This window comes from Uloborus diversus, chromosome 9, assembly GCF_026930045.1.
Source record: "Uloborus diversus isolate 005 chromosome 9, Udiv.v.3.1, whole genome shotgun sequence".
In the NCBI taxonomy this organism is placed as follows: Eukaryota; Metazoa; Arthropoda; class Arachnida; order Araneae; family Uloboridae; genus Uloborus; species Uloborus diversus.
The window spans coordinates 34697758-34720667 of record NC_072739.1 but is presented as its reverse complement, the minus strand read 5'-3'; the positions used below and the strand labels follow the sequence as shown (position 1 = coordinate 34720667).

At 34.7% G+C, this 22910-nt stretch overlaps 1 protein-coding gene across 2 annotated transcripts in view; it reads left to right on the top strand.

The window, feature by feature from the left end:
- Positions 1-22910, top strand: part of LOC129229383 (tropomyosin-like) — a 131936-nt gene that overhangs the window by 45299 nt on the left and 63727 nt on the right. For both annotated transcript variants that reach the window (XM_054863678.1, XM_054863677.1), the window contains exon 2: positions 15961-16086. In XM_054863678.1, the coding sequence (XP_054719653.1) occupies positions 15961-16086 (126 nt within the window). The remainder of the gene's footprint in view (positions 1-15960; positions 16087-22910) is intronic.

The window sequence follows — 22910 nt, the reverse complement described above, 5'->3', positions numbered from 1 at the left end:
CATATAAAAGTAGAAATATTGCTTCTTTTATCAATAGCACGTTTATTTCGAAACGTGAGTTCCTTATACAAATGCCATCTAAGGTTCCAGATTCTTCAAAATTTATTTTCGATTTACAGGTTTATTTTTTCCTCCTCGCGAACCGCGGAATATTTTTTGCCCATTTATTTGTGTTCCTAATCTTCTAGTTCCGATTTGTGTCACGTGACAAGTTGACTTTCAATCCAACAATTTATCCTCAGTGTGTTTCGGTGACTGAAATAGAATAATTTTCTCGTAATTTTATTCATAATTCCAAAAACTACAGAAGACGCTGCAGTCTCTGACTAATGGCGGCTGAAAGCGGTAAAACAAACAAATATAGTAACTTATCACCTGTTTTCAAACTTAGCGAAAATGACAGTATTTTTTCTTCGCGTTTATGAATTTTCTCATTTGTATTTTTTTTTTTTTTGGAACGATTTTTTATTAAGTCTCGTGAATATTCTGACGTATCTAGAAAAGATTAAAATTAAGTGTTTCATTTCTTTGTGTACTTTCTTAAATCACCGCAAAGTAGCGTACTCAAGCTCTGGAATTGTGAATTGCGATCTTTATAAATAAAATAGAGAATATAAGTGTTGTATGTTTCCGATACAAATCCACAGTTTACGTCGGATCTCGATCGAATTTGACAGTAGGGAGGTACTTGGGCACCAGAAAAGAAACGTAGGAGGATTTTTGAACGCCAAAAAAAAAAACGAATTTTGATTTTAGTCTTGTTCGAAGCTTGTCAAAAATACCCCCGAAAAAGATTTACTTCTTTCAAATTAAAAAAAAAAAAGGTTGTAAAATCACCAGGAGAACAGTTATTAGCATTTTAAAGAAATGGAATATCAATATTATATCGGAAATTTATCGTCTGTCTCGAACTCAGTTTAATTAGCGTGAATAAAATCATTGAGAAGAAAGAACTGTTGCCATTTTTTTTTCTCCACTATGAACAAATGAAATTCTTGCTTTTGCTTTAAGGTAAAGTTTTCCCCTTTTGGTTATTTTTTTGGCCATATGTCTTTTTTTTTTTTTTGGTACTGTGAGCAGAAGATGCATTTGTTGAGTTAAAATGGGTACATTTTTCTTCATGCAATTCGTTATCGCCGATCCCCCCCCCCTTTGAAAGCGTAAAAGACTGCGGATAATCCGTCCCACGGATAAGCAGCTCACGAATAATCGGAGTTTACTGTATTTTATTATTTTTCTTGTCATTACTAGTTTATTTTTTTTAATTGTTTTTTGAGCAGTCATGGATTGCTTACTATCCTCACATGACCGAAGTTGATGTTGCTCTGTTTTTTCAGACTGCCATGACAACGGTTGTTTTTAATATTTATTTAGAGAACGAAATTTTCGTTGTCATATTTACAGATCGTATGCGGTTTGGTCTTATTCATATTTCTTTGGAGTGCTTAACTCAAGCAGGCCTTTATGATAAGTGTACTAGTGGATATCGACTATAATATCTTTTATTACCACATCCTAATCACCACTTCTTTTTCTATGGATATGCCACGTGTTACCTAATAATGTGTTACCGAAAATAACCAGTCATAATATATGACGGGTGCAAATTTCTTGCTCATTTCCATTCCATTTGTAGAAACAAGACACACGACGAGTACAGTTTTATCGCAATTCGTGAATGCGAAAAACATAGTTTTGTTTAAGACGTCAAAATTCAAATGAATGCTGGATACTTATGATCATTATTATTTTTATCATCATCATATAATATTGATAATTATAATAATAATGATAATGATTATTACCATCATTATAATTGCTATTATTATTTTTTGTCATTATTGTTACCATTATCATTGTTATTATTATCATCATTATCACCAGCATTATTATTGTTACTGCTATCGTTGTTGTTGTTGCTATTATTATTATCCTCATATATATGACAGCGAATTCATCGAGTAACGCTCCTGACGTCACCAATAATGAAACTTGCACCACGGATCCGGTAACTTAACTGTTTTACTGGTAAAACTCTAATTTCAGGAGAATGAAGAAACGAAAAACAATGAACACTATCGACTGGACTTAAGGCCTTAAGGGTTAATCCACTGGAGTTTGGGTTAAAATGTCAACTATCAAAATATCACCAAACAGGCAATTGCTTCGTTCAAATATAGAAGCAATTTTCACACGTCATACCTTGACGGACGATTTTCTAGTTTTAATAACAATTTTTTTTTTTTTATAACGAAAATCAAAATTTTTCGCAACTAAATTAGGATGAATTACACTACTGCAATTCTAACCAACCATATATCTTTTTAACCAAATGGAGTTGTGATCCAAAAACACTTCCCACAAAAAAATTGTTGCGCCTTACGCCTCTGAGCTCTCTTGTTTAACAGTAAATAAAGAATGATCACTGCTGCTGTGATATCCGATTTCAAAAACTTGCCTGACACCTTATTATCACGATTTTGCGTGAAGAGAATTAACTCTAGACAACAAACAGTCGAGTCGCCGCTAATAAAACAAGTTCGCCTAATTCGTGACATATCCGGAAATAATGTCTCAAAAATAACAACAAAGAAGACCTCTGCTTCCGTCGTTTCCGTTCCACAGATAAGAAGAGATGGCTCTTCTTCCGTTTATGTTTGGAAATTCTGCTTTTATTTTCCGCAAAAGCAAGACTGAAAACTTAAGCTTATGTAAAATTTGTTTTCTTGTTTTTTTTTTTTTTTTTTTTCGAATAAGAATCATGAGAACGCTTAATAATGAAGAAGTAAATCGACTCGTCTAATAAAAATCCACTTTACCATTGTGATTGAAACTCTTTAACAAGTGAACGGGCTGTTGTTCCGCTTTGTATGTTGATCATTTTTGATCTCTGTGACCAGGGCAGGCTTTGCAGGGCCGCAGAGAGCCAAGGCGGGTCCCTAGTCAGTTATGTCGCCGGGCCCGTCCCGCTCCCCAAAAAATGAAAAAGAAAAGTAAAGGGGGAGAAGAAGAAAAAAGGGGTAAGGAAGAGAAAAGGGGGGAAAAGAAAAGAAAGGGGGAGGGAGAAAAGAAAATGTGAAAATAAGGAAAAAAAAGTTAAAAAAAAAGAAAAATCAAAACTGCTTATTAGAAACAATTAACTCTATTTTAACTTCCACAACAGTCAATACCAAAGGAGTAAATATTACTTCTTTACGTTTTCTCTTATTCGCAGTTTTTAACCGACTTCAAAAAGGAGGCGGTTATTAGTTCATACCGTATGTATGTTTTTTTTTTTTTTTGTCCACTCACAGCGTCTCACCTAGTGAACCGATTTTGATTTTTCTTTTTTTAATGGATAAGGGATGGCTCAACTTAGGTCCCATTACTTTGTTTGTCCATATTTGTTCTTTAGAAAAAAAGTTATGGGCAAAAAACAGTAAATTTTATGCAATTTCCCTATTAAATGATTAAAATATGAAACCCATTGTTTTAAAAGTTTGGTGCCATATAACAGTAACATTAATAGTAATTGTAATGATAATTTTGAATAAAGGCTTCTCTGAAGCAATGCAGTGATATAGAGCAGAACTTCTTACTAGGTAACTTCTTACTTTTACTGAAATACCTACATTTACACTAAAAAGAATGAAATAAAAAAATTTTGAAAAAAAAAATAGAACCAACTTCAAAATTGCTCTAAAAAGTGAAAAATAATTTTATTCTTTAAACACCATCGAGAAAACTTTTAAACATAATTTTTGAAGTTGGCGCAAAAACGATAGATAAGATCATTCACAGCCATAACTCAACTACAACTATGAATTTAACCAGGCCTAATTTCTTCACTACCACATACATTATGCATTGATAACAGCATATGTGAGTAACGATATAAATGTTTCGTTCCTAACTTTGGATGATTTTCTCAAAAAAATATGAACGAAGCATCGTTACCCTAGATTTTACTTTTTGTTTTTGCGCCAACTTCAAAAATTATGTTTAGAAGTATTATCGATGGTGTTTAAAGAACAAAATTATTATTCACTTTTTAGAGCAATTTTGAAGTTGGTTCTATTTTTTTTTCAAAATTTTTTTTCCCTCCTTTTTTTTATCCTCTCTCTCTCTCTCCCTTGTTTTTTTTTTTTTTTTTTCCCATCAGTGTCGCCGGGCCCCCGCCCCCCTAAGGCCCGGGCCCCTAGTTTCCGACTAGGCCGACATGGCCTCTCGTCGGGACTGATGGACTGGCCCACTGGCCCAGCGTCCTGCGGGACGGTGCGCCCTTGCGTCCTCGACCCTGCGCGCCTTTGTTTGTTTTTTTATTTATTTATTCCGCCCCCGAACCCATGCGCCTTTGTTTTTTGTCCTCTATCGAACGTGTGCAACTTTGGGTTTATTTATTTGTTTTTATAGCTTTATTTATTTATTTTTTCCCCTTGTTCGTTCGTTTTTTTTCTTCTTCTTTGGCACCTTCGTGTGTTTGTGTGTGTGTGTGTGTGTGTGTGTGTCTGTCTGTTTTTTTTTTTTTTTTTTTTGTTTCCTCGAACCTGTGCGCCCTTTCCAGTCCGCCACTATCTGTGACACATTTCTAACAATTGAAATTCTCTATTAATGAGTGAAAACTGAAGGATTTGTGGGTTTTCTTCCCGCAAATTCACCGACGTTTTCCATAAATTCCAACCTTGGCTGTTTTTTCTCATATATGTCTATCAAATAACAAATAATAATTTTAAAAAATGAAAGTAATAAATAAATAAAAAGTTGGAAATGTCATAAAAAATTAACACATTCTATTTGTACACAAAAGTGTTACTGTAAAAGTGTACTTTTTTTCAATCACATGAAAATTAAAGTACACGTACAAACCCATTCGTCAGTACTAATGGATACTAAGCGCGATTCATAGAATCAAAAATCCGGTAATGTGGATAATAAGCTAAAAGAATCCTTAAATAAGCAAACTTGCGGTTTATTACGATAAAAAGCAATGTTATGTAGCAAAACTTGCAAGACATCAAAAAAATATCCCAATAATTTTTCACATTACTTCTTGAAAGGAATTGGTCAAGTGTCTCATGTTTCAAAGACATATGGAATTTGAATAAATCACTGTTAAGCAACTTTATTGTTAATAGCTCTGCTAGAGTTGTGTCCGCATGATGACGCTCTAAGTATATCATTATGTTTGTTAGATTGCCTTCATCAAGGACGGATCCAAACATCGTTCGAGGGAGGGCGATTAATTTTGAAACTTACCCTTTGAGACACATCCTGGTTTACACATGTTGATCACAAATGTTTCCGAGTTCAATTCCGGAACATTTCTAGAGAGAACCCAGAATCCGTTCTTCCTCTAATATTATCGAATGTCTTTTAAAATTTGCTTTCTTTGAACTTCAATGTCAAAAAATTAAAAAATCGAGATCCACATTCATTCCTTCCTCTAACGCCATCAGAAAGGCCTTTAATTCCGATTTTAGGACTAATATTTCAAAAAAAAAAAAAAAAAAATCCAACAAACCACCCTCCCACAAACATCGTTGAAGATCGCCTAAGTTTCCGCTTTATGGAACTTCATTTTCAAAAACTTGTCGAGGGAGAACCCTGCCCTTCGCCTAAAGTTACAAAAAATGATCTACAATCGTGTTTTTAAGATTTCAATTTCGAAAACGATACGGATTAGCCCGAAATCTGGATCAACGAGGGCCGGAAAAACAAGGTTCTACAGTAATAACAACAGCAGCAGGCCCGTCCTTCAGAGGGTCAGGGAGCAATGGTTGAGTTTTTAAAAATAAAAGTTAAGTTTTTACATATAAGTGGGCATGTTTTTTGTTGTTTTCCGATAAACTGTACATCGATTATGCACCAGCTCCCCCCCCCCCCCCCTCCTGGAAAAATTCCAAATGACGGACCTAAACAGTAGACTCTCTACTAAATCTAAAGAAAATTATGATCATAGCTCAAACTGAATTAGACCCTGAAAACATGTGAATAATGAGGAAAAGAGACTGTTTTACAAACAAAATTTGCTAACTGAATATAACACAATAACAATTGTGACGACTCTCCGAATGAAATTCTTTGTAGCATCAACAATTCTCTTTCCACTACGAGAACGAAATTAAGTAAAAAGAAAACGGAAGAATAAAAATCGCTTGCACATTATTACTGTGCGTCAGCGAAGCGAAACTCGGAACACGCCCGCGCTTATTAAAAGCAACCACCTGCCTTATATTAGATTGTGTGCGATCTTCAGCAATACAACTTTAAAATTGATTGTTATTTCGTGTCAGATTTTTTTTTTTTTTTTTTTAATTTAGTGCTTCTGCCAAACAACTATGTTATGTGTATTAGGTTGTGTATTTTCGTGGTCATGGTCACGAACAGGGGCATGCACGGAGGGGGGGGGGGACACCTGTTGGCCCGGACCCCCCGAGCCTGAAAGGGGCCCAATATCTTTAAAACTGGGCGTGAAATATAGGAGTAAACATTATGGAGGGGCCCGGAAAAGTCATTTGTGACAGGCCCAAAAATTTCTGTGCACGCCCCTGGTTGCGAATCGTCTGTGGTCTGCGTTTACTCCTTTTTTTTTCAAGGTTTTCTCAAGCAGATTTTACATTAAAAATCATTTTTTTTTTTGTAAAATCACGCCCCCCCCCCCCAGAAACACATTAATATAGATGAACTGAAATTGCAAAGACTTGATCTAAATGCAAAGTTTCTAGATTACTAATTCCCATGATTGATAAGAAATAGAAAAAAATACCATAAAACGCTGTAAACGTAATCTCATCAAAAACAACCTTGTTGTAAAAATTTCCCCGCCAAGAAAACCTTTAACTTTTCCGCACAAAAAAGAAAGCCTTCATCCTAAACCCCTAAACCCTCAGCCTTAAAAAGTTATGATATCTAGTTTACCCGCAAAGTATCTGCCAAACCAGGGCCGTATTCAGAGGGGGGGGGGGGGGGGGCTGACGGGCCCGGCCCCCCTCCCTCGAAACCCGAAATGTTTTGTACCGTAAAACAGAAGGTTTTTTTTTTTTTTAAATTCCTAATGTCAGAAAAGGAAAATAACAAAGTTTTTTTTTATTCTTAATTTTGCTACTATTCAAAATTTATAATATTTTGCAGAAATACAGAAAAAGCAGTTCTAGTTCTCATTAGCTGCAAGGCACACTTGAAATTTAGACCTTTAATTAGGACTTCCTGCTCTCTTTCCCAATTCAATTCAGGGCAGTCCAGGGTTAAAGCAGGCCCTTGGTCAGTTCGGTAGACTTTTCAAGTCTACCGAACTGACTTCTGTACACTTCCTCCTCCAGGGGCGTGCACAGAAATTTTGGGGCTGTCACAAATGCTTTTTTTGCGCCCCCTCCATATTGTTTACCCATATTTTCAACCCTAGGTTTAAAAATATTGGGCCCCATTTAAGCTCGGACCCGGGCCAACAGGTGTTCCTTCTCCCCTCTCTGCACGACCCTGCCCTCCTCCCCCTAAAACTCTTATAAAACTTACACTGTACTGATTTCGAGCCGAGGACTCCCCAAAGGCTGTGCCCCTATTTTCCGATTAGGCGAGTATCTTGTTACCAAGATGTGCCGAATTCAGCTCCTTGATACATCCTGAGTAAAAAATGCAAAAATCACGATTTTCGCGTTTTTGTAGCATAATTTTCAAGATCATTTTTGTGACTGATATGTTTCTTGTCTTGCATTTATTTAATGCCGAATTCAGTATCATGGAAGTTCTTTTGTTATTGTTTTTTTTTTCTTACTTCTACTGCATACTGTTAATACCTTTAGTATGAGGGGAAAAAAACACTTACTCTACTCTACTTCATTTTTTGCACTACTTGTGATTAAAAAAAAAAAAGTTTGTTTCGAGAAATATTTCGTTGCATTTATTTTTAACTTAAAACGGGTGTGTCCTACAAAGTTAATCATTTTGTAAGACTGCAATCAACTTTTGAAAAGAGTAAATAAAGAGCTTCAAATAATTTCACCTGTTCGAGAGTCTTTGAAAATTATCTAAGTTTTTGAAATTCCTTGAAAAGTTCTTCAATTTTGTATCTTATCAAGAAAATAAAGTATGAATTGTCCAAATGGCTAGAATATTACTCTTCCGTTCTTATTTTCTGAATGTCTACACCATTTCTTTTATTGTACAATTTTCATACAGTAGGGCATTTAATGGAAAAAAAAATGGGGATAGGGGGAGTGATCAAAAACAAACTTCACTAAAAGCCGATATGAGCAGATGACGAAGTGCTTCTCTTTTCTCCTCTCTCGTTTTTCCTCTCTGTCCATTAAGTTCCATGATTTGTCGAGCAAGCAATTTTTATTTTGTTTGATCTTGATTTGCAAAAGAATGTATAACTTTTAAGAGACTTTGTATGCCTAGTTTTTTTTTTCATATTTTTGTAGTCTCAATTCTAATATAAGGCCTCAAAATACAGATTTTTTTTTTCGAAAATTTTCAGGGGAAAAACCCCCGGACCCCCTGAAATTATGGATGTTCTACATCCGACTTAAAGGGACACTCTCCTGTTATCCTTACCACTACAAGGTGAATAAGAAAAATAATAAGAAATTAAAATAACAACGTCCAAACAGTGGAATCATTAAAAATCGAGACAAAAAGTCTTCTATGTTAACATTTTTATGCGTTTGTTGTGTCTATATATACTATATGTGTGTGTGTGTTAGGGCAATGTGCTAATCCGGGCCCCTCCCGAAAAAAATATCTGGATACGGCCTTGTGCCAAACTATCATCCTCCCTGTTCTCCTCTTTCATCACATCGACTTCCGTTAGAACCTCCTCCCACCTTCAACTTTTCAAAAATATGAATAGATCCTGTAAATTGTTTATCTTGTTTGGCGAAAAGCTTTTCAAAGTGAAATGGTTGCTTGGTGAGCAAAAAGCTTCCCGCCAAACAGGATAAACAATTTAAAGGATCTATCCATATTTCTGAAGAGTTGAAGGTGGGAGGAGGTTCTAACGGAAGTAGATGTGATGAAAGAGGAGAACAGGGAGGATAATAGTTTGGCAGGTACTTGGCAGGCAAACTAGATATAATAACTTTTTAAGTTATAATACCTTCAAGTCCGAAAATGTTCAATTGAAACAACCCTGTTTTGTGTTTTTAAGGAACAATAATGGCAAGCCTAATTTTACGTCAAGTTATTTTCTGACCATTTAGATTCTATGTTCGTTTTGCGAGAATTGGGCTGTTTAAATTTTATTGCAATCTTTGCATTGAAATTTTCTTGGAAAATAAAACACTATATTTTAAATTATATTGTTTTCGAGTATTTTACAACTTTGCAATAAATTCTACTAGTTTCTTTATTTGACGGATTATTCAGCATTTTCATGAAGTTTTTTTAAAAATGTTTTACAGCTTGCGGCCTATTTTAATCTAGCTTTTCACTTTTTATTTTATGACTTTTTTTCTTAAGTCGTATTTACTTTTAAGAAATACATCGTATTTACGTTTTAAGTTTTTTACGTTTTATGCGATAATTTTAATTGTTTGGAGATTTATCTTTCTTTTGATGAAGGTCTTTGTCTTGTTTAATGCCTAGTTTTGTTTAAAAAGTTCATTAAAAAGACGAAATAACGTATGTTATTACCAAGCAAAAAAAAAACCTAAGCCATTAAATTTTTAAATTTGAAAGTGTCAGAAGAGCTACACAACTGTACTCGACGTCACATCTGGATACCCCAAATTTGCCACAGCGACTGCGCATGATGTGCGCGGACTAAACTCATTAAAAGTCTTGCTTAAATTAATTGCAAAAATTTTGTCTGTTAACAAATTACTGCAAAACACGGATATCCACACACGTATTTCATATATTTTCAGTTCTTAATGTGTTATGTTTGTGAAAAATGCATTAATTTAGAAAATAAGCAAATAAGCAAACCAATAAAAAAAGGGCTATTTTTCGCTTTCAATTATAAAGTTCATATTCATATGCGTATAGTTTCATATAATATGTCACGTAAAATATTCTAATGGTTTAACCCCAGTTTCGCACCGATATTTAAAATCCCCCCCCCCCCCTTTAAATACATCAAAACTGAAAAACAGGGGGAAGGAAATTTCGTATCGTCAAAACTTAAGGGAGGGGACAGCATTCTAATCTCATTCATTAATTTGTTTCTCTGCTTAAATATAAACAAACATGGAATCTTAAAACAGAAAGCCCAATGAGCTTAGTCCGCGCGCATGCGCAGACGCTGTGCCAAATTTGTGATATCCGCGATTTAACGTCTAGTTGCAACTGTTGGATCTGTTTTATTAGTCTTGATTGGAAATTTCATTTCCAAAGACAACTTTTGAATAATTGTTAGATCTTAGACCTGTTCTAGCATTGCAATTGCAGTCAGAGAGTAACAAACCCTATAAGCTGAGGGTACGTACGAATTTCGGGAAAATTAGTGATTTTCAAACTTTAATTACTGCGACCCATGATGTGCCTGGGGGTTGAATTTCCGTATATGTACTCAATGCCCGCCCCCAAGAATATGTATACCAAAAATCATTACCATAGCCCCCCGGGGGGCTGTGACAGAACCCCGAGAAGATACAATTTGGGAGGTAAAAACGAGGGGGGAGGGAATGGGATCAAATGGCACAAAAGACACATCAGTAGGGCACAGGGAATGTGTGTGCAAAATTTCAGCTCGATTCGTCTTTTAGTCTGGACTGTAGCCCTGTTAAAGAAAGCGAAAACTTTTTTGAACAGCGATTTTCTAATTTGAATTCCTCCTTCCCCCTGATTGTCCTGGGATTGTATTTTGGTTTATGTCGTCAGGGACCACTAGAGATTGAGTTTTCCAAAAATCAACTCCGGGGGTCTTTATGGGGCTGAGATACTGAGGCGTGAAAAACCCAGAAAACCCCAACTTGTTCTGTCTTGCAAACTGTTCCTTAGTTGCTTTTTTCTTTCGTCTTTCTTGGCCGTGGATTTGCTTTTGTTGGCTGCTGACGTTTGGTTCTCTTGGCGGCCGGGACGCTCCTGCGTCCCGTGATCTTTATGATGATGAGTGTACGAGTGCAAATCGGCCATAATGACCAGATCTTTATTACCGCATTCTCACCATTTCTTTCTTTCTCTCTCTCTCTCTTTTTTTTTCTTTTCTTTTCTTTTTTATTTTTTGATGGATATGCCTCATATTACAAGAAAATCATCTGTCATAATATGACGGGCGCGAATTTATTCTCCATTTCGATTCCATTCCCTTTGTAGAAACAAAAAGCCCAAAGAGTAGGGTCCTATCGCAGTTCGTGATTGCGAAAAGAATAATTTAAATTCAAGGCGTCATAATTCAAATGCATGCCAGCGACTGGATGCTGGATGTTTTTTTTTTGTCAGAATTCAGATTATTTACGTCGAAATATATTTTCTGTAGGAACCCCCCCCCCCCCCTCCCTGCCACAAACTAAGCTCTGAGTACAGCTAAGGGCACTACATAAGGGAAGTTGACTTATCCGAAATTTTGGTTCCAAAATCGTCGGTGGACAAAATTTGTATTTATACAAAAGCCTCGTTGCAGAAAACTGGTGCCCAAGCTTTAGCTGTTTTGCCTGATTGATGTTTGATTATTTTATTCTGAAAATGAAGAAGATTTTATTAATATAAATTAAAAACAAATAAGGTGTGAAAATGAGATTCATTACAGTAAACATTTCTCGATACATTTTTGTTGAATTTGTTAACTAAGTTATCTTTCTAAATTTACCTTAAGTGACATTTTACTCAACTTATCATCAATTGTTTTACGACATAGCTACTAGATAGGGCCGGTTCTAGTAGTTCTGCCGTCCTAGGCGATATTGGCCAGCGCCGCCCCTCATTCAATAATAATAATAATAATATAAAATAGTAATATATTAATAAAATAAAAATAGTTGTAAAGTGCTGGAAATTAAATTGAGTTTTTAGTTAAATTCCAGACTGGGTTTTCCATATCCAAACACTGGTTCACACCTTACACTGTCTTTTTTAACATCAAAGTAACATCTCACGGCACTGAATCAGTTATTAATATTTTCAAAAGACTTTTATATCACGCTATTTTCGCCTCTGAAATTCAACTGAATTTCTAGTTAAATTCCGAACTATATGTTTTGCATATCCAAGCACTGGCACACACTCTAAATTATAATTTTTTTCTTTTAGCATTGAATCGGCGAAATTTATGGCGCTGAGAGACAGAAACAGATATTCATACTTAAAAACAAAAACAAAAATAATTCAACTTCGAAATTTGCCGCCCCTAAAATCTACCGCCATAAGCGGCTGCCTAGGTCGCTTACCCCAGAAGCAGGGCCTGCAACTAGCAAATATTATGACGTAGTAATAAATATTAAAAACAAGGTTGGATCCAAAGCTGTCTTAGAACCAAAATGCCGGATAATGGGCTTGTCCTTTTCAAGGGGTTTTAGGTATAGCCGTTTGTACGAAACAAAACCTGACACTCACCTACATTTAAAATGCCCCATAGATAGTGGGAGATTTTGTGAAAATGATGATCAACCAGAAAATAGAAAATATTTTTATGTAATTATTCACTTTGAAGTAAGGAGACGATGCCCTTTTTTTTCGAACTATGCATCAAATCAAACTATTGAGCGAAAAGCTTAATGGCATGGTGGGGGGTTGATTTCTCAAAAATAATAACTTCGTTCAACTACTATAATGGGGTCGTTTTCAAAACTTTGAATTTTTTTTTCTGAAAGAGCATGCTTAAAAACATAGAATTTGACCATTTTTTAAATAATTTGACAAAGTTTAATATTTGTTAACAATTATTTTATTTGGTGCGCAGATTGGTATTCATTTTTTACGCTTCTGCACATGACATCACAAGTGATGAAATACATTCACTGATGCCATTAGTGCACAGCGCAAATTATCATAACCTGGCAACGCGGTTGACAGCAAAATGTGAACATTTAGAGGGCCAAAGCACATCACTTATGGCGTCATAAAGCCCGCGTTTTATTTCCAAAATCGGGCATTAAAAAATTAAATAAAAAATAACTGTTGGGAAAATAAAAGTTTTTTCTGGCTCCATGTTATTATTATTATTATTATTATTATTATTATTATTATTATTATTATTATTTTGTTTTATTTTTTATTTATTTATTTATTTATTTTTTTGCTTATTCTATCAATTTTAGTGACTAGATGTAGTACTTTCGACTGAAGGAAACAACCCCATTTTGATATGGGCTCTAGAAAAGTGTCATTTTACATCCAAAATTTAAAAACGTTCAGCTTTTCACAAGGGATGAAGCTTGGCATTTTTTTTAGAAGGACCGTTAAATTTTAAACAGCAATTATTTTCATTAAACAGCAAAGGTTTACAAAACATCTACATTTCTTTTACAGAAAAAAAATCGTCATTATGCAATTATTTTCATAGTTTTCTTTAATTTTTATTCATGTTTCAATTGATTAATGATTATCTCATTAAATTTATCATCGAAAACTATGGATTTTTTATCAGATAAGTTGAACTGAAGCTCTTTAGAAAAATTATTTATGATTATTTTTTGAAATGTTCAATACTTGAGCAATTTTAGTTCATATATTTATTTTGATTTTCGATGATAAATGCAATGACTTAAATTATTTATCAACCAGCTGCGTCGCCCGGATTTGCAAGGTGCACCTCGAAAATAAAAATAAAGTTATGTCAAGTGACGCGTGTTCAACAATCAGACATGAAAAAAAAAAAAAAAAAAAGCAGCAGTTGCGGAAGAATAACCAAAAAGGAAACATTCATAAGTATATACAATACTAATTACATAAGCAAGGGTTTAAAATGGATTTCCAATTTTTCTTCTTGATTCTATTTTTGCGATTAGAAAACTTAGACGTTGTGATTATGTTTCCCTTCCCGTGTTTTCCCATGTTATTTATGTAGAAGAAATTTAAATGCAGTCGCGCCCTTTTATAGCGAAATCGAAGAAACCAAATAGAAATTACAGTACAGAGTATACTTCCGTTCTTAAAAATGATAGTTTGATAACACACAGTAGAACGTGAAGGAGAATTAAAACTATTACATTATAGGTTATAGCCATAAATTCGCTATAAACGGGCGTGACAATAATTCAATATTTTATGTGTTCCGACCCCGGAGATTCATCTAAATATGAGGCCCTCTAGCCTCGGGGTCTTTTTTTACATTTAATATTAGTTCTTGGTGTCAAATCCATTTTGTTTTCGTGAGAAACAGTAGAAATTAAATTATACAATAACCCATTTCTAAAGCAAAATTTTTTAAGGGCGGCAAAATATACCTTTGACAATAGACGGCTCGTTGGAGGGGGCAAAGGGTCAACTGCCCCCTCATTTCGAAAAGTAAAGGGGCCTTGCGTTCTCACTTTTCAAAGTTAAAAATTAATACTTGAAGAGAAATGATTTTTTATAATGTGGATTGATTTATTTCACGAAAGTAAAAACTAAAAATTCCAAACAAATGAACTCTTCTCATCTTATTTAATAAGAGTGGAACTTTAAAATGGAAGGGAAAAGTCTGCGGTGGCTATTCGTTCCGATTTTTGATGGCATTTTTCTCATTTTTAGAAGTTATTAAATGAGTAATATTAAAAGCCAGTACAGTGCCCGCCGCTTATTAAAATCACATTCGTTCTGTGGACATTTGATTTTATAAAACGGCTGATTTTATTAACCGGCATTCAAAAAAATGGGTTTTACTCTAAAAATGAATTGGATTACTTCATTTACTTCTGCTTTAAGTATTTCAGAATACTGTTATCATTTTACCTAAACATGAGATACATTTTTTTAAATTATTTGCATAAGGATCTTAAAATATAGGCGTATTGTTGTTTGCTTAACAGAATTGGGAGAGCAAAGATTCAATATCGTTTGAGAGTTAACAAAGTGTTTTGTAACGTTCAACATAATATTTTCCTCTTTGTTCTAAAGCGCATCGTACATTACCAAGCTCTTTTCTGACATCTATTGAAGAGGCAAATTTGACACTTGAGATTTTCTCGTCTTCTGAGACCGATTCCTTCACTTCTTAGGTGTGTATTTAACAATTTTTACGTATGATGTCCAAAAGTTTGATTTTATAAAACGGCGAGAGTGATTTTATTAAAAGATGATTTTAACATGTTTTGGTATTGCAATGATTCTGTTCTTCCATATTTGATTTTAAAAAGCGGCTGATTTTATAATCCAGTGATTTTATTAGTGGCGGGTACTGTAATAGAACCCAATTTTACAACAAAACAAAAGGCAGCTTTAGGGACCACGCCCTCTAACCCATATACTCTTCTGCTGACCCCCAACTTTTTCGGTGCACCAGTCGCCTATGCCTTTAACACGGTTATCTCGATGAGAAGTAAATGCTATCCAAGCCCTATATATATTTTCATATAAATGCATTTTTTTTTTATCGCATTACCTTCGCTTTAATTACAATTTGCTTTAATTTAAGCCTGTGTGTATTATGTATTTATTGTATGTAATCCGCGCGTGTGTGTGTGCGTGTGCTTTCTACACAACAGGCTGAAGTGTAAATGTATTTTTGTAAGAGGCTGTCCTGTGTCTATAAATGATGTCACATTTTTTTCAGCATTTTGGACCCCTCCCACCTTTTTGCCAAAGTCGCATTTCACCTTAACCCCTACCCCATCTACCTGTCGCATGTCACGCTATTTTTCCTAAACATCTTCTTATGAAAAATACATGATGTCACATCCAAACCCTCCTCAATCAAAGTCGCAATTTCATGACCGCCCTTCCCCCTCTCAAAGCGTGACATCATTTGTATACAACCCCTATTATGAAGTTTATTTTCTTGGTGCATTTAATTTTAACTTTCTATAGTTTTTTATTCAAAAACGATTTTTTTTTTTAGTATCATTTGTGCATTGTTAATTTGTTTTTTGATTTATATTCATTGCAATTGTTTTTTTCTTTAAATAGGCAGAAGAAGAAATTCGAGCTCTGCAAAAGATGATCAAAAATGTAGAAAATGACTTAGACAGAGTTCAAGAAGACTTTCTACAGAGTAACACAAGACTAGAAGAAAAGGATAAAATCGTTCAAAATGTAAGTCAACTTTGGTTTAAAATATTGCATCGCTATAAGACAGTGGTGCCCAATCCCACTGCTCGCGGGCCACACCCGACATCCGGCCCTCGCAGCTGATCTATGTGGCCCGTTTTTTTATTTCATGTTACAAATCAAAAAACACTATTAGACCCAATGTTACGAATTTTGAGCCAAATATTCAGAAATTGGTTTCCGAAAAACAAAAGATGTATTCAATGAAAGAAGCAGTAATTGATAACAACTACTGGTTTGTAATTATCTTTCCGTTTCCGTATTTCCCCATGTTATTTTGAAAATTTAAGTATTTTGAAACTTTATATGTGTTCTGGCCCGCAAGAATAATTTTAATAGAGGTTGTAAGGGTAGAAAAAGGTTGTGCACCACTGCTATAACATACATTGGTTGAAGTCTATTAATAAATAGAATGATTATGGATTAATGGCTTTGCCATTTTTTGCCCCCATCAGTTCTTCAACCCAAGCACTGTTTTGAAACACAATTATGATTATTAAAGGATGCTTCCATACCGGGTTGCCACGCGCGGCGATCTTGGAATTTAAGGAAATTTTTTTTTCAGATTTGTTTCATATCTCAAATACTATTCACTTGCGAGTAAGCTATTAATAGATAAATTAAAAAGAGCATGAAATGAGCTTTGAAAGAGTTTTTATATTTTTATTGTAGCTAAAAAAAGCTCCAAGATATTTAAATTCAATGTTCGTGAATTTTGAACCAGAGTCGGAACTAAAGAGAAAAGCGATTTTCAGGCCTTTCGCAGAGTTCCAAAAATAAAGCAAGTGGGGAAAATAGTCAGTTTTTCCAAACTTCACGAACATTGTGATTTATTTTTATCATTTAATGATTTTACTCGAAAGTAAATAGTTTTTGAGCTATCAGACGAAAACTGGGATAAAGTACCAAAAATCCTTGATAACGGCGAGATGAGAGGGGGGAGGGAGAGTGGGAGGGGGTGGGAGACAAAACAACACAAAAACCTTAATTTTGGCAATCCTAACATTCATACGATTGTTTAGAACCTACTCCGGTTTCTGAAAAAAATCTGCTACTGCGGTGGGTGGGATGATTGAATGGACTAATGGTCAGGGGCTGATTACTGCATAGGTCATATAGAGCGTGACCTACGACTCCTGCTATTTAGGGGCCCCCGAATGACTAAAATTGTAAGTTTCGATTACAAGGGATCCCGAAAAAAGCGTTTGGTCTTGGGCCCCTCGGTTTCTTAATCGGGCCCTGCAAATGATGCTGCGCTTGAAATTTATTTTGCGGCTTGTTTTGGTGCTGAACAAAATCCGTTCAAGCAACGATGAAAGTTTGACAACGTGTCACAACAAACACCAAACCCATAGCATTTTAAAGAAAAAGATATAAAAAGAGAGAGAAAGATAAAAAATGTTTAAAAAAGAATTATATATATATATATATATATATATATATATATATATATATATATATATATATATACAAGGGCGCCCATATAGGGGGCAAGGAGGGGCTCGAGCCCCCCCCCCCCCCCCTTAGAAATGAGAGCTTCGTCACTTTTAGTACTTTTTTCTTCCCAAAAGTATAAAAATATTTCTTCTTCAGCCATTAATGAATAAGTAATTCCAAATGTCAAATTTTAATGATTCAAATCTGTTCTGAAATCTGCCTCCATGGGGAAAATATTCTGCTAAACCATGATTAAAATATCTGAGCCCCCTCTTACAATTTTGCATATAGGCGCCCATATATATAGACTTTTTGGATGATGAAATATTGAGTCTAATAAGGGAGCCAAATTAAGGTGCGTAGTCGGTCTCAAATTGAGCTTTTAAACAAAAGAAGAATCTTGTTTCGTTAAAAAATAAAGTTGTAATGGCTGCCACATATCTAATTCCTCTTTCATTTTATGACCTCTTTGCCCCACCGCTTCTTTATTCGTATCCAGGATTATTTTTCAGTCAAAAACATTCAAATATGAAAAACATAAACATTTATTGATAGAAAAATGTTCATTTTATAATTTTTGTGCTTTATTGAACGAGATTGTATACCCGAAAATTCGTTTTAATTTGAAACAAGCAATTTTATTTAAAAATTCAAAAATAAATAAATAAATAAATAAATAAATAAATAAATAAATAAAAATAAAAAAAATCGTTTGATGACCATTATTTTTGCATACAAAAAAGTTGGAAATCATTCTAGGATTTTTTTTATACATACAGTGGCGTAGCTAGACCCGACTTTCGGGGGGGGGGGGGTTACTTCTTTTATATATATATATATTAGGGTGTCCCAAAAAAATAAAAGTCGTCTTTTTTTAACGCATACCCTCTTATTTTTTTCCTTTTATATCAAAACCGTTGTAAAAAAAGTTTCATGCAATTTAAAACACGGTAACCCGTGCCGACTTGCGCCTAAAGGCCTAAACGTGCAAATAGCACGTGTGTTCATAAGCAAGCGAAAGCTGGCGACGCGATACTTTGCGAAGCTCAAAGCAGCTGTAAATAGTGCACAGAAAACAAACGAAAACAGAAAAACATATATTAGGGGGGGGGGGGGGTATTCGTGGCAATTTGCAAACCGTCAAACGTGTCAGTACGAATACATTGCGATCACCAAGCGCAGTCTAGTCCTTTCATAGGGAACGAAACATGGCAGTGGAATTACCAAGTTCGAAAAAAGAGATATTTTTAATAGGAGTCGCGTAAAACACGCAATTACGGGCTTGAAACTTTCCTCTAACGGACAAGTTCTGTCTGTTTTGTTTTATGACATTCGAGAAGTAAATTTAACCGTCAGTGAAAGTGCAAATCTCGCTATTTGGGAAAGCATCATCTTTTGGGAAAAGGCACGCATTCCCACCAAATCGTTGCTAAATTGTGTGAATAAACTTAAAAACCTGTATCAAATTTGGAGAGACTTGCAAAAAGATGCACAGAAACTGCAAGAAGTATTCAGACAGCGCCAACAAGAATTCGAGAGTAATTTAAACAATTTATTCAATACTGCACATGCTTATGCACTTCGGTTAATCAAAATAGAGGAAGATGGGATTTTCTCTTTGAGCTGTCAAACAAGAAAACAGGCGCATTAAATACGATTCCGCTTCAACATCCTTGGAATTGTATGAACCTGTACAAGAAGATTCCTCTTTGAAATCTAGTAAAAATAGTAATTCAAAAGATTTCCCTGAAACATATGAATCAGTATCTGGAAAAAGTTTATCAGAACTTAGAAAAAGTTTATCAGAACTTGGAACAAGTATATTAGAACCTGGAACAAGTATATCAGAACCTGGAACAAGTATATCAGAACAAGTATTCCAGAACCTGAAACAAATATTGTCAGAACCTGAAGCAAGTAAATATGTAATGAGCAGCGATTTTATTATTCCAAAATCAGTTGCCTCATTGTACAGGTGTCCAAGTATACGAGATTATGTGTTTATTCTTGAAGTTATTATTGACGCACTTCGGTGTAACATTGATGAATTTCCCATAGGTAAATCTTCAATTCAAAGAATTCGAACCGAAAAGCGGAAGGAGCACTAGGAAAGAATAGAAATTAATTTTCAGTACGAGGTACCATATGTAGTGAATTTACCTTGGGATATGAAACTGTTGCCTGCTTTGGGTGCTCAAAAATCAAAAGAAGATCGCTTATTTATAGTTATTTTATATGGATGTGACGAACAACTCATTGCTGAGTCTAAACTGGATAATTCTACAGGAAAAGAACAAACACAGGCTGTTTGAAAGGCAGTTTTAGATTGGAATCTCGAAGACAAAGTTAAAACTCTCTGTTATGATACTACAGCTTCCAAAACGGGTCCTTTAAGTGGTTCTTGCGCTATTCTTGAGGAAAAAATTGATAGAGAAATGCTTTCCTCTGCTTGCCGCAATCATATATATGAACTGATCTACTCCCCTAAAATACAGTGCTATGGAGAAGTTGCACAGTTGTCCCGATCTGTACCCTAACTTGGAAAATTTACTTGACTTTTACCGTGCTAAACTTACTTATACTACGGTCAGGGATGACTATCAAGATTTGATGGAACTACCTATCATATTTTTAGGTGGAGATACGGAAAAAAATTTAAAGTAAGACATCGGGAGCCATGCACCAAGCTCGATGGATGGCTCGAGCGATGTACTCCCTAAAACTATTATTGTTCAGTTCACAAATAAAATTAGATACGAAGGAAAATGAAGCATTGTTTGATGTCTGCTTGTTTTTATTGTGACCATACGTGAAACCATGACTTCAACGCATTTTGGCAGTCAAAGCACCCAAAAAAGATTTGTGCTTTTTGAAACAAGTGTACGAAAATGTGGACCCAATTATCTCAAAAGCTGCTCTACAAAAATTCATCCAGCTTTTATGGTATGGTCAATAATATTTCATTCATTGATGTATAAAAGACTGTCTCAATGCTTAGAGCAGTAAACGATGCAGCTGAAAGAGCGGTAAAAATGATTCAGGACTTACATGGTTTGCTAACAGCTGATGAGCATAGGCGGATTTAGGACCGAGTTCCTGGGGGGGCAGGATTTTTTTTTTTTTTTTTGAGCAACATTTTAAATTGCCCCCCCCCCCATGTTTTTGGTCTGTTTTCCTGCGATGCATAAGGCCATGCTTTTACTCTTCTTTTCTTTGGTGTGTCGTTTTCGTGGGATAAAGAATATCTCCAAATTTAGGGGGTCCGGGGGTTTCTCCCCCGGAAACTATTGTAAAATGAATGTAAAATTGTGCATTTTAAAGCCTAATGAGGGTTTTTTTTTTTTTTTTAAGTTTTATGATTTAAATGTGCTTTGTGATGTAAGTTAATACTTTAAAAGAAATGCTGTACAGGATTAGAAAATATGTAACATGAGACTAACATACTACTTATTAGAACAATTCATAATTTATACACTTGATAAGAAATAAAATCGAAGCACACTTTGCTTAGGAGTTTCAAAGACTTGTCTAATTATTTTCAAGGTTTGGTTGGATAGATTGGATGTTTTAGCCCAAGAGCCGTAGTAGGTTATACTGTGCCAATTTTTTTCAAGGATTTTAGAACATTTAATAATTTAAGGCACTTCATTTGCACTTTCCAATCTCTGAAATTAAGCACTAGATTATACAGTTGTACAGTATTATTCAAACTTTGTAAAAAAAAAAAAAAAAAAAAAAAAAAAACAGCTATTTTAAGTTTAAAAGAAAAAATAAACTATAAAATTCTCTCATTACAACAACCTTTTTTTTAATTATAAGCAGTGCAGAAAACGAAAAGGAATAGAGGTAGTGTATCATTTTTTCCGGGCTAAACGGATTAACAATATGCAGTAGAAGCAAGATAAAAGCGATCAATACAAAAGAATTTCCAAAATACTGCATTCGGGATTAAATAAATAGCAAAATATGAAACATGTGTCACAAAAATTTATTTCAAGTAATATGTTACATACGTAAAAACCATGATTTTTACACTTTTGATGCACGATGTAGCAAGGAGCTAAATTTGACATATTTCGGCATTCCTCCCCCTACCATTTGTTAGAAATTTAAAATTTAAGGTTTGTAGAAACGCTTTTCCAAATATTCAAGGTTTTCAAGCACTTGAAGATGAAATTAGTTTTTTCAAGCACTTTCCATTTCTCAAGGAACAAATCATGCAATTTTTTACGAGTTACGGACCCACTTCAAAGCAGTGGCCCGAAGCTATAACTTGTTTATCTTATAGGCAAATCCAGCCCTATTACCTGCAGATTTTTGTAATTTTTACGAAAGTTCATCAGTTTTTACGGTTAAAGGATTTTTACAATTTTACCAATCTGAACGTGTGAATCCAGAAAGTTCTTCAAAATCTTTCGTCTGTAACAACACAAAATATCTAGTTTTTGAAATCACGCAAATTGAAAATAAACATTCTGAAAAGAAAGAAAACAAATCATAATGAGCAGATCGTTCTATTAGCGCAAATGGGGGAGGGGGGGGGGGTTCCCTTTGTTTTAATTTCTAATTTAAAAATAATCGCCAATTATAAGTGTTGCAGCTAAATGCATAGCTCGTTTTGACTATATTTTCATTTGTATACTTGCCCAAATGGTTTTCAGTCTAAAATAGTGAATTTAGGCATATTTTCAGCACCCCAGTGACAGCTGTACTATTTGTATTTAATGTTTTTTTTTCTTTTCTCCCATCAGAAAAGGACATTCACTATCCTCTTCATTTACATTGAACTATTCAAAAAAAAGAAAAAAAATAATGATTTTTTGTTTTAAGATTTTGGAAGATGTGTTGTTACTATTTAAAGTCCTCCCAAAACTGAGGGGCATTGCCCCTATGGCCCCCTCCTATAAATTCACCCATGTCCTTCTGAACTAGTCAAAAAAGAAAAAAATAATGTTTAAAACTTTTTGGAAAATATGTTGTTACTATATAAAGTCCTCCCAAAACTGGGGGGGCATTGCCCCCCCCCCCCCATAAATCCGCCCATGCTGATGAGGAACAAAAACAATTTGTGTTACGTTGCGTTCAAAAGCTCCGAAAGCTCTATCTTGACAGCAAAAAGCAAACATTGAAATAAAAATATGTACAGTAATGTTTCTTGTAGTTTAATATTGTTGTAAATATCTGCTTTAAATAAACTGAACTTGCGTGTAGTAAAGGATTATACAGTTAGCAATCTTTCCACCGTAGTCGCAGTACAGGATTTCAGGTCCAACTTTGACCTCAAGTCGGCACGGGTTCCCCTTATTTTATTGCAATAAAATTTTTTTCCCATGTTTCTGAGTTGAAAGGGAAAAAATTTGGAGGGTATGCGT